This window comes from Ambystoma mexicanum, chromosome 9, assembly GCF_040938575.1.
Source record: "Ambystoma mexicanum isolate Mex_15411 chromosome 9, UKY_AmexF1_1, whole genome shotgun sequence".
NCBI classification, from domain to species: Eukaryota; Metazoa; Chordata; class Amphibia; order Caudata; family Ambystomatidae; genus Ambystoma; species Ambystoma mexicanum.
The window spans coordinates 320,855,301-320,868,309 of NC_090931.1; the positions used below are offsets into that span (position 1 = coordinate 320,855,301).

General features: G+C 47.5%; 1 protein-coding gene across 4 annotated transcripts in view; it reads right to left on the reverse strand.

Moving 5' to 3' along the window:
* ANKFY1 (ankyrin repeat and FYVE domain containing 1) overlaps positions 1 to 13,009 on the reverse strand; it is a 912,707-nt gene that overhangs the window by 91,718 nt on the left and 807,980 nt on the right. For all 4 annotated transcript variants that reach the window (XM_069614723.1, XM_069614722.1, XM_069614721.1 and 1 more), the window contains 2 exons: positions 8,545 to 8,663; positions 7,644 to 7,800 (listed from right to left, as the gene is read on the reverse strand). In XM_069614723.1, the coding sequence (XP_069470824.1) occupies positions 7,644 to 7,800; positions 8,545 to 8,663 (276 nt within the window). The remainder of the gene's footprint in view (positions 1 to 7,643; positions 7,801 to 8,544; positions 8,664 to 13,009) is intronic.

Sequence of the window (13,009 nt, forward strand, 5' to 3'; positions counted from 1 at the left end):
GCAGATTTATTACTCCAACACCAATCAATAAGGACAACTCAAACAGTTTGGCAAAGGGAGTCTGTTTAATGATAAGTACAGAAAACGGGGAGTTATGAATATCAGCGATGATGCGATCTTCCTTCTCGCTTCAACTCCAACGATCTTCATACAAGTTGTAACATTTATACTCAAAACCCGTCATCATTGACGTGTAACACTCAAAAGTTAAGATGCAATTCTATTGGTTAGGAAAAGGTAACTTTACTATAGGTACTATATCTGTATATGGTAACGGAGTGAGGGGATTGGGTAAACACTGTCAGGTGGGCATCTAAGCCCTTCCTCCAAAATCACTACTGCAGACGTCACTAAAAGTACAACGTCCTATTGGTTCTACTAACTATAGGACCCTAGATTATTTGGTCCATTGTGATTGGGTTGGCACCAACCCCATGCATACTTTTCTACTTTGCTTAGCAGCACGCAGAATTTTCGGCCAGGTGCGAGGTGCCCCTTAGTTACCCGGCCGTCCTCCAGTCCTTGCTACAATCAATCAGAACTTTAGCAGCCATGTGTCAATTATTTCACTGCGGTTGGCCCCAAGACTGCATCTTCTGTCTGGAAAAGGTTCTGATATCTTCTTCTGGCCTGGTGCCATGCGAAGGTGTGAGCTCTCGTCTCCTCTCTTGGCTGGTCACGTGATTCAGACACCGTGAATTTGCCCCTTTTCCATCAATTTGTGTATTTGATTTTTGTCTCACACGCCACCTGCCTTCACTTTCTTATCTTGACTTTTCAGAGGCAGGATATTCTGTTCTTAGTTTCAATTAGATGTAGCTACTGTTCGTTTCTTCTATTGGTATGACCTTGGCTCTTCTGGCACAAGTTGCCTCTGCTAAGTTTCGTTTCAGCCATCTCTTCTCTTTTTGCTTAAATGTGAAGCTTTTCTCGTATGGCCTTTAGTAACCTGGGTTGATTCTGCTTCTTGTGCTAAGTGAAATATACTTATAATAAGGTGCTTCGTTTGAGGTAGATTATGTATAATGGCGCCTGTCGCACTATTCTTCTACTAGGCATAGCAAGCCGTACTGTTTTCTTAGCTTTCTTACGGTTCCAAGCATATTTACAGGTGCAAACTGGTCGAATATCTTCATCTTGCTTACAGCTTAAACTTCTTGCATTTTGACATTGTTCTTTTACTTTAAGTTCACGATATCCTTATTCAGCGTTTCGTCTCTTTGCATCATTCTCTGGTTGTCATTTCTTCTATCTGCAAGTCAGTCCGGGCCCCTTGTGACGACACCATTCGTCTTCTATTAAGGCCTTTTTTGTTTCTTCAGGGACTGTACACAGATGATCTTCATTTCGTTTCATTTGTTGATAAGGTTTTCTCAATGGGTACCTTACTGTCCATGGTTTCCTTGGTATTGGTACGTCAATAGGTGCTGTTCTTCTAATAGGTACTGGACGGAGCCCTACTGTGGCTCTCTGCCGTTTTATTTGCTCATCATATGTCACATATCTCGGTGTGAACGTTCCTGGAATTTCAAAATGGACGATTGGAGTGCAGGCTTTATTTGGGACCTCCTCTACATATTCACATGCTGTGAATAGATTACATAGCAGTATGTCCAATGTGTGGCGGTTTATCGTAGGCAAACCAACCAATAACACCCTTTAACATGCATGAGAATAAAAAAACAGCAATTGACAGAGTAAAATAGAAAACCCCCGAAGCTGCGGGGCCTACCTTACTGAAACATGCGTTGTAGGACTGCCCGTCCCACCTGCACATCTTCCACATGTTGCTGCCCCAGACAGTAGTGTCTGGTGAAGGTATGCGGCACAGCCCAGGAAGCCGCCTGGCAAATGTCCACAAGCGGTACACCATTCCATAGCACCGCCGACACCGTGGACGGTGTCGAATGAGCCTAAGGAGTACCATCACACCAGACACAGAATCTCGCCACGATCCGGCTACACTCCCGGGAGATACCTAGATGACCAAACTCAGTGGTCAGGAGCCACGTCGCCAGGCTGAGAGATGCCGGATCGTGATGCCACACTCTGCCGTCGTCCTGAGACAGGAGATCTTGGTCCGCGCACCTAGACGAAATGGCTCTTCCACCGCTAGGTGAAGGAGATCTGAAAACCACATCTGCCTGGGCCAGAACGGGGCTAACAAGATCACCCTGCACCGGTACTTCCGTACCCCCTGGATGGTCCTCCGAATCAGTGGAAACGGGGGAAACGCATACACGAAGAGGCCCGTCCACGGGAACGAGAACGTGTCCCCACTCTTGACTCCAGATGAGCCCTTCTGCTGGCAAACTCCTGACACGGTTTGTTTTCTATCGTAGTGAACAAGTCTATCAGGGGAGACCCCCACCGTCGGAAGATTCTTGCCACCTGCTGCGTCTTCAGCTGCCACTCATGCAGCTGACTGGCGTCTCTGCTGAGCGCGTCTGCCTGAACATTCAGAACCCCCAGTAGATGGAAAGCAACAATATGGATCCCTTGAGCCAGAGACCAATACCAAACCTCCTGTGCCTCCATTGACAGGACTCGGGAATGCGTGCTGCCCAGCTTCCTCAAATAGAACATAGTGGTGGTATTGTCTGTCAAAACCCTCACCACTGCTCCTCGGATGTGCAGGAGAAACGACTTTAGGGCCCAGTGCAAAGCTCTCAATTTGAGCACATAATATATGCAACGACGTCTCCTCCCGAGACCATAGGCACCTTACCTGTGACTTGTCGAGGTGTGCCCCCAACCCCATCTGGGAAGAGCCTGCAATGATCGTGAACTGAAAATCCGGCTCCAGCAGGGGCATGCCCCGTACGGGATTGTCCGTGCAAGTCCATCAACGAAGGGCTTCCACCAACCCCTCATCGACCACCAGCTTGTCGGACCATAACCCTCACCTCTGCGACCACCTGTCTGCGAGGAACTCCTGAACTCCTGCACTGGTCTCATGAACAGGCGGCAATTGGGAAGGAGCGGGATACACAACGCCATGGCCCCCAACAGCGACATGTAACTTCGGATCAAGATCACCGTACCCCCATTCCCCACTCGCCAGCTTTGGACCGCAACTTCACCACTCTCTTGCTGGAAGGCTTTACCAGGTTGTCTTGGGTAAGAAACTGCAGCCTGAGAGACACCATTTCCCTGGATGGTGTCAAATAGGATTTTTCAAAGTTGATGGCGAATCCCAGCCGTTGCAACAGGCCCATGGTCCCCATGAGGGACTCCCTTGCCCTTTCCGGCGACCACCACCTAACCAACCAATCGTCCAGGTAGGGGTACACATGATGGCCTTCCCTGCGGAGGAAGGCAGCCACCAGAGCCAGACACTTCGTAAACATCCTGGGAGAAGACTTCAGGCCAAACGGGAGGACCCAGAACTGGTAATGATCCTCTTCGATCACAAAACGCAGGAACTTGCTGTGTTTTTGCCTCATCGGGATGTGAAAGTAGGCGTCTTGCAGATCTAACGACGCCAGGAACTCGCCCGGTTGCACCAAGCGGATGACATCTTGAAGTGTGAGCATCTTGAACTTCAGGCGTTGCAGATTCTTGTTTCATGCCCGAAGATCTATAATAGGCCTCCACTTGCCATTGGGCTTTTTCACAATGAAATATCGGGAGTACACCCCCTGACCCTGCTCCGTGAACGGAACTGGTTCTATCGCCCCTTTCGCTAGCATGAGCATCACCTCCTGCCGCAAGACTGGAAGATGTGGTTGCGCCACATACACTGGCGGAATAGGGACCGGAAGACGCCGAAACTCCGACGAGTGGCCGAGACGTACTGTATCCAGCACCCAGCGATCTGATGTTATAAATTGCCACTCGTCGACATGGTTCGCCCCCCAGCAGATTGTCCATATGGCAGTCGTTGTTGAGACTTTGACTGCCTCCCTTTAGCAGCCGAGGCTTGTGAACCTTTCTTGCGCTGAGCTTGAAAGTCTCCGCTCTTCTGAGCCGACTGGACCGAGCTCCTATAGCTTTGCGACGAGTAGCTGGAGCACCCGTAACTCCGATCTCTGGAGGAGGCAAACCGGGCATTACCAGAGGCTCCACGGAAAGCCCGAAAGGAGTGAAAAGGGTGGCCACTCTGCAGGGAACCTAAATACTTTGCTGTCTCAGTATCCTCTTTCATCCCCATCAGGGCCTCATCTATCTTCTCCCTGAACAAGTGTTCACCCTCACTGGGCATATCGATGACCTTATACTGGACATCTGGGCGATAATCCACACCATTATTGATTTGCTTAAACCCTGACTCTTCCAGGTCCACTGCAATATTGATGCTGTGGTTGGAGGCCTCCTCCCCCTCTCGAACCAACAGCATTGCCTCCTTGCGGTGTTGCTGCGAGAGATGATCGAGAATCGGGGCTAGCCTGTGTCACATCTCCCCATCATACCTGGCCATAATGGGCAAGGAATCTGCAGCTTTTACTGTAGTAGCCCCTACTGTCAGGACCTTCTTTCCAAATGCATCCTTTTTCCTGGCTTCACTGTCTGGGGGCGTGACACATTTGTGTTGGCTTCTGGCCTTACGGCTGGCTGCCGCCGAAACCACCGATTCGGGTGCGGGCTGTGACACGAGACATCTGGGGTGGACTCAGGAGCCTTGAATTTCTTTTCTAGAGGGCCCTTCACCGCAGGTTTAGGAAACGGGTGGCGCATGGTGGTCGAGAATTGGAGCCAAGAAGATCGCTTTCCGTCGCTTTCCCATATGGCCGAAGAGAAAGCAGTCCTTACGTTCTTCCTCAGGAGCCAGACCAAACTCTTGTCACGCCTTCGCCATCATGCCGTGGAACGCCCCAATTTCATCCGGCGGAGTGTTGTGCCGGGCTACTAGGCTCAGGATCCATATCCTGACGGCATCGTCCCTCGTTGGCAACGAAGACACCGTCGACAAGGTGTCACGTGGACTACTCTCTGGATCCGAATGAGGCAATTCCCCCTTTTTAGGATGACTTTGTGGAGGGTCCAACCCCACCGGCAACAGCAACTGCACCGGAGGCGACTTCCTAGGGGCCTCAACAGGCATACTTCCAAACAACAGAACCAAATGACTCTGAGGCGGTGGGTGCTTCGCATCCAGTTGCCCCAACAATTACTGGAGCGTGTTGAGCACCTGCAAGGATAGCAGGGATTGATGATTTACCAACGGGTAAATGGGCGGCCCAGCCCCCATCCCACTCAACGTCGACATCTGTGCACTCTGCAGACCCAGAGCTGACGGATTGAAAAGCGGTTCATGTTCCTCCTCCATCCCTGAGGAAACAGAATAAGCAGCCGGTTCTTGTTGCAGAATGTCCACAGGAAGCATGGGCTCAAAGCCAGCAGACTGCCACGGTCCACCTGTCGGCAACAAGCCTTCCGAATCCATCTGCGTCGACGACAACAACAATGGACCATTGTCAGTCACAGTCGTGGACGGAGCCGACGACACCACTGTCGACGACGGAAAAGCAGAATGTACCGCCACCGTCGACGAGGGAACATCCGTCGACACACTCGTCGTCGGGACCGCGGCCTCCACGGTCTTAGCCTTCACCGGTGACGCAGACTTTCTGGAAGAAGAACCGGAATGGTGCTTTGAAGAATTCTGGCTGGACGAGGACCCATGATGATCTTTAGACGAGTGCTTCGAGGAAGACTCCTTTGGCTTCGCCTGTCGTTTGTCCAACACCTTTGACTTCTCGGGCCTACCACCAGACCCCTTGGACTTGTTAGGCCGATCTGACTTGGATAGCGAGGAGCCACTCGCCCCCTTTGAATGATGCGACCTGGATGTAGAAGACTTGCTACCTCTCCCCACCTCTGACGTAGGCAACTCCGTCCGCTGCTTCTTAGCAGTGGGGGGTTTCCGCCGACGCCGCTCTTCGGTGCTCAGGGGCCTTCTCCACCCTCACCGAAGACTGGCTCCCCCGGGCCGAACCCACTTCCTCATTTAGCCAACAGATGAGCCGGCGGTTACGGTCTTTCAAAGTCTTCTGCGAAAAACCCCTGGCATATGTCGCAGGCATCCGCTGAATGATGGGGGAACAGACAACAGAGACAGTCTGTATGGCCATTCTTTCGAAGACCTTCTTTAGGCTGCAGGTAGCACAAGGCCTAAACAGAGATTTTTTTCTGGGCCACAGATGACATACTAGCCGGATACAAAACGCACATGCAAAAACATGAAGAGAAACACGAGGTGATCCCAACAGTTTGAAAACGGTTGAAATCTGAAGGCAAGCCGAGGGTGCGGGGCTATTTATATCAGACCTCCTATTGGTGTAGCCTAAAGCACCCAAAAAGAATGTTGATAGGACACTAAAGTGTCCAAGTTTTCCACAGGAAAACGCTAAGTTAAAGTTACCAAGTTTTCCCAGCCTGATGATGGGAAATATTCACAGCATGTGAATCCTTGAAAGATTCAATGCTGGATAAAGTTTCTTTGCTCTGCGGTCATGACTGCCTGTTTGAAGACCTATTGCACTGCATAATATCGGGCGAAGAGATTCATCAGCTCCGCAGTGTATGAAAAGCCACTCACACAGTGTTTGAAGGTAGACGTTAAGCACATTTCTAATGTTGATCAGAGGCCTTCATTCTGTGTGCATCTGGCAGAGGATAAGGTAGAGTCACTGGTGAGAATAAGGATGGGGAGTCCGGGAGCAGAAGTAGAGTTGAGCACACTGAGACCTCCACTTCTCTCCGTTTACATACCTTGAAGCTCTCCTCTCTTCAAAATAACCATATATTTACCTATCCCATTAATGAACCGTGTGGCTCATCTTTCTATATCCACTCTCTTTTTTCGAATGATTCATATCAGTCAGCTGTCCCCGATCCACAAAGGAGTTGTTTTTAATTCCATTGCTGGGAGGGCATGATGTTCTCACTTGCAGGGAAAATGCAGCTTAGCTAGGGGGACACGGACGTACACACGGACACACCCCCCCTGCCATGAGTCAGTCGCTTGTTTGCTAGATGACGAATCCTGAACAGTCTTTAAATCACTCTACCTCCTGTACCCACCTTAGCACTTAGATCTTAAATTAAAATATGTTTGATTTCCTCAATGCATTTTTTTTACATTGTAAAATGCTTTCACTATTGTCCATACGCAACACAGGTAATAGGAAGAGTGTGCGTGTGGATTTGGGAATTTAAGCTTAGACAAAATCAAACTTATTTTAGTGATGCAAAGTTTAGGTGGTTGTAAACCAAGAAATGCACATTATTTTCTCATGCTCTATTTGAATAACGTCCATGGTACGTAAGATCTCTGTGTAGTTTGTGTGTATGCGCTTACGCTTGATGCTCGTCTTTTAGCTACTGGAAGAGTACCGCACTGCCACCAGTCTTCATTGGGATCTGTGATCTTGGCCTAAAATGCGGTTTATAAAATATATTTGCTTTTCTACACACATCAACTTCAAAGCATCTTTTTCTTGTTGATATTTCAACAGAGGATCCTAACTCGAAAGGGCAGAGACCAAGAAAGGCAGAGTTCACAAGACCTCATGATCAGATTGCTTTGTTGAAACAACGTGTATTTGAACTAGAGAAAGGCCAAGAAAGGCAAACTCATGGTGATGATGCAGATTTCTCTTACATAAAAAAGTAATTACATTATTTAATAATGTACGCACCTGTGCATTAACATCAGCAGCAAATTCAAGAAGGCACTGCACAACCTCTTCCAGTCCCCAACACGCTGCTAAGTGCAAGGGTGTCTGCCCATCTCGGGCCTCTTCCTCTCCTTCACCATTAGGGCCTGGCTTTCTGCAACTATTGACATCGCAACCACTGAGCACATAAAAAAACACACATCATAAAAAAAGAGGGCACAGGATAAATTCACCAGTGCAAACAGGATAATTTCCATCAACTCAAAACTCATCTACGTGCATGTTACTATTCACTAACTGCAATAGTCTTGCTTTGTGACATTTCCATGTTAAAGGGGTTCTAAAAATAATAGCATTTAGCAAAGTATGCAGCACCCTCATGTGTAGGCAGATAGGCAGTATAATTGTACTTCCTTCTTAATTGCAACAGTGTACCAGGGGATCTGACAAGATTATGTTTTAGAATGGAAGGGACAAATGTTTATCACCTGAAGGGAAGATGGCCAGGGTCTTCATAGGCCTTATTTATACTCACTCAAACTGCATAAACACATTTTGTCTTTTCAGTGAGTCATTACAGATATTTACGGATATGAACACACGTGGAAGCACTCACTGGTACACCGACCACCAAGTACCAACTGACAAACTTGTAACAGTCACTAAGGCTTCAATACAAAGTTTCCTATATTACATCACTCAACTGCATTAACATTCATCTGAAGACAACATATAAGACCCATATAAATTGTACACCTTGAAAAATGAGGCCTGTCTAACAAAGAGTTTGGTAACTGCAAAGCTGCATTAGATTGCCATTTATTTCTACAATGATGCCTGCCGAAGCCAGGAGAGTTTAATTAGTAAAATACAGAGAGACAACTGTACATTAAAAGCATAAAACCTTAGGCAAGACCCTCACCTGCGAATAAGGAAGCAGGCGATTCGCTCATTGTTTTCATCAATGGCTCGGTGTAGAAGTGTCTGTAAACATCCATTTGGCCCTGAACTCCAGAAAGTAGCATCGCAGCCATGCCTTACCTGTATGGAAACGTAAACAAGTGAGATCGATCGGCATGCAGAAAACGCCAAACATATCAGCGAGGAAGCAGAGTGTCTTCCTTTACCTGGGACTCTGACAGAACACCTAATCAAAATGTGATAGTAATGGAAATAATTTCTAGCCCAATGGAACAATGAGCTGAGCATTCTATCAACGAGAACACATAGAACAAGGGTCCCTTCATTACTACAGAAACAACCACTTACTATGCTCGGAGATGGGTGCAGATGCAGGCCGTTTCATAAACAGGGAATCTGAATGTGGTTCCTTTACCTGTGAATACAACAGAGGCTGCACAGACTTCCTAAACTTGTGAGCAAATTAAAAAATGGCAACAGTTCTGTCCCAAATTGGCTGTGATACCCCTTGACTAAAAATACATAGCTAACACTATGTATGCCTGGTGTAGATTCTGGTTCCTTGGAGCAGATAGTCTTGACAGCTTTGCCAAATACCAGGGTGCTGTACTGTAGAGATCTTTCTTCTCATCATTTTGAATCATTATCAGGCATTAGGGAGATTTTTGCACAATCCCCTAAAGAGGGCCTTGTAATCATCTAACCTAAAAATAGGGCAGTGTTTATCTGCAAACAGAAAAACCAGGCTGTCGAATAGTAGTAAAAACAAAATAGTAGTCGCTGAGGCAGAACAGTTAGGCTTAACTTAAGAAGGTAGGCAGCCTGACTATGAAGTACAGTTAGTCCACACAGTTAACCAAAGAAAACACCCACACTGATATACTGAAAAATATACACTTTATTATAAACTTACAAATAGAATCTCAAGCAAGAATTTTGTTTTTTGATATGTTAAATGTACCTTATAGTAACAATAGTATATGTATAAAAACAATATGGCCAGTTAATACAAAATCCACACCTAAACTATCTTTGGTGCCATTCACCCATTGGTAAGCACATCACAGGGCTAAGGGATGGGAACAAAAAGGTGAACCCTAGAAAATTAAAATGCACAGTCAAAGTTGTGATTAGGAGGACAGGGAAGGAGAAGAGCCCACAATAGACAACACCCCCCAATCCCAGAGCTCCTCTCCACTGACAAAAGACGACATGGGGGAATGGTTTGTACAGCTACAGGACAAGTTTATGTCCACGGTACAGAACAGTTTACCTCAATGAGGAACAAAATGAAGCAGGCTGTCCAAGAGCTGCAAATAGATGTGTCCAAGCTGGAGGAAAGCACAGATACCCTGGAAAGAATAGTGCAAAATGTGGAAGAGGAAGCGACTCAGAACAGTGAAACACAGGAGCAGCTGGTACGGCTAACCCATAATCTTGAAATCCAGTGTGAAGATTTGGAAAATCGCTCCCGTAGATCTAATATCCGCATTAAATATATGCCTGAATCGGTGACAGATAAAGACCTAAAATGTGCGGTGCAAGAAGTCTTCAGAGACATAATAGAGGAACAAGAAGCGGAGAGCAGGGTGGGTCCGAAAAGAACAGGGGCCCCAGGGGAAAGACCAAGGGATGTACTAGCGGCCCTCTCATCATATCCACAAAAGGAGCAGATTCTAAGGAAGGCGAGAGAGCTAGACCACATAAGGATGAATGGGGTGGAAATCCAGTTATATCAAGATTTGACCTCAGCAACACTATTAAAAAGAAGGCAGATGGCCCCTTTGGTGAAAGAATTGGTGGCAAAAGAAATAAGATACAAGTGGACGTTTCCATTTGGACTATTATTTGAGTGGGAAGGCAAACAGAGGAGAGTGACCACCAGTGAGGAAGGTCTGCATATAATGGGCCTGCAAGCGGAGGACGACGACAATAGTGGGGCCAGGTCATTGGGGGATGCACACAAGAGACCGAGAGGGTGGGATGTTGTGCGGCAAAGAAAGAAACATAACGGCAGGGGGAAAGCAGGGCACCCATTGGGGGAAAAAAGAGTAAAAATCCACGCAAAACAGACAGCTCGCTATCAGAATTGAGTAGGCGGGAGAAGGAAATTCACAAGACTATCGGAATATCAGATAGCTGGCGGCCAGGTAGGTGACCCGGCTGGGACACAGCCCAGGCCTGAGGAAGATGCAGGGTTTAGGACCCCCTGCAAAGTTCACCCCGAGTCCAGAGAGGGCAAGAAGCGATAGGCGCAACGCCCTAGCAACCTTAGGTGCCTGGGCCCTCCTCGGGATCATAGTTGAGTTACTGTTAACGGTTGAGGGAAGTTGGGGAAATTTGGGGGAAATCGGGAGGGGGAAACTCTGGAAGAGGGAAGGGAACACAGAAAGCGGGATAAAAAGGCAAAGTCAGTAGACTTGTTGAGATGGGAAAACTCAATATTTTCTTTAAATGTTAGGGGGCTGAATTCGCCGGTGAAGAGGAAGAAACTGGAAGCTTTGGTAAAAAGGGAACAGGCGAACATTCTGCTCCTCCAGGAGACACATATAAAGGCCCATGATAGACAGAAGGTACGCCTAAGAGGGTACACGATCTGGATACAGGCGAATGCGGGCAATAAAAGAGCAGGAGTGATGATTGCAGTTAAAGGGGAATTGGGGGCGACCCTCATAGACACGCAGGTAGATGGGGAAGAGAGATACGCATTTGCAAACTGCGCAATAGAGGGTTTCCGGCTCACCCTAGCGGCAATATACTCACTGAACTCTGGGCAGGACGGATTTCTCCGAGACACGCTAAGGAAACTAGAAGGATTTGCGAAGGGAGAGACAATACTGGGGGGAGATCTAAATTTGGCCTGGCAACCAAAGCTGGACAGAAGCGCTGGGGAGACTCATGGCCAGGGGGCCCCTTCAAAAGAACTTAAACTAATGATGGAGCAGCCGGCTCTGCAGGATGTCTGGAGGGTAAAGAGGGGGCAAGCAAATGGATTCACGTATTACTCGCACATGCATAACACAATGTCGAGGATAGACTACTTCTGGGTGTCGGTGGGACTGACTGGGATGATCCAGGGAATAGATATGGGTGCTATAGCGCTGTCAGATCATGCTACGCTTTGGCTGGACATTCAGACGCCAGGTAGGGGAAGAGGTCTCTGGAAATGGAAATTACCACCCGTCATTTTAACGGACCAGGTGATGGGAGAGGCAGTTGGTGACAAAATTAAAGAATACTTCGACCAAAATGACAATGGAGAAGTACCCCTAGGGACCGTTTGAGAAGCCTTCAAGGCAGTAACTCGGGGTCACATTGTAGCACTAAAGGCTACAAAAGATGAGCAGTACTACGAATGGGAAAGAACACTAGAAAAGAAAATAACAGATATTCAAGGGGAGATCGTAGCTCACCCCACGAGAAGTCTCAAGAAGGCATTGAAACACGTGCAAGGACAGCTCGATATGCTGCGCAACAAGAAGGCAGAGAGATCCCTACTCTACCTAAAGCAACGCTACTATATAAAGGCCAACAAGGCAGACAAATACCTAGCAAGACAGCTCAGAGAAAAACAGAAATCAAGGACAATCCTGAACGTCAAAGACATACACGGAAAGACACAAACACGCAACAGGGACATAGGGGAGGTCTTCAAGGCATTCTATCAAGATCTGTATGCGACAGAACACCCGGATGAGGACCAGCAAGATAGGTTCCTACAATCCCTACACTTCCCAACAATATCAGGAGGACAAAAAGTTACTGGATTCCAGGATCACAGAACAAGAAGTCCGCAGGGCAATAGCTGACCTCCCGTCCGCAAAGGCACCAGGTCCAGATGGCTTTACGCCCCCCTTTTACAAAAAGTACTCGGACACACTTGCACCAATCTTGACAAGCCTACTAAACACAATCAAGTACAGAGGAAACTTAACTCCAACAATGAACAAGGTGAAAGTCCTGGTTTTCCATAAGGCAGGTAAAGACCCTACTCTCCCGGGCTCGTATCGCCCTATAGCCCAGATTAATTTGGATGCAAAAATATATACCAGGATACTGGCGGCCAGACTATCCCCCTCCTCCCGACCCTAATAGATACAGATCAATCAGGTTTCATCCCCGGCAGGCAAACGTACGATAACCTAAGAAGAATTATCAATCTGGTAGAAAAAATAGGTATTACTCACACACCAGCGGTACTGCTCTCACTTGACGCCGAGAAGGCCTTCGACCGGGTAGAATGCTCCATATTGTTTAAAACATTGAAACACATGGGGTTCGGAGACCACTTTATAAATATGGTCAAAGCCAACTATAATTCTCCATCGATAAGAATCGCATTGAACGGGGAAGTCACGGATAGAGTGCAAATTACAAGAGGTACGAAACAGGGATGCCCACTTTCCCCGCTCCTATATGCCATTTTTCTAGAGCCTCTCCTAATTAAGATCAGGGAATCGTTAGGG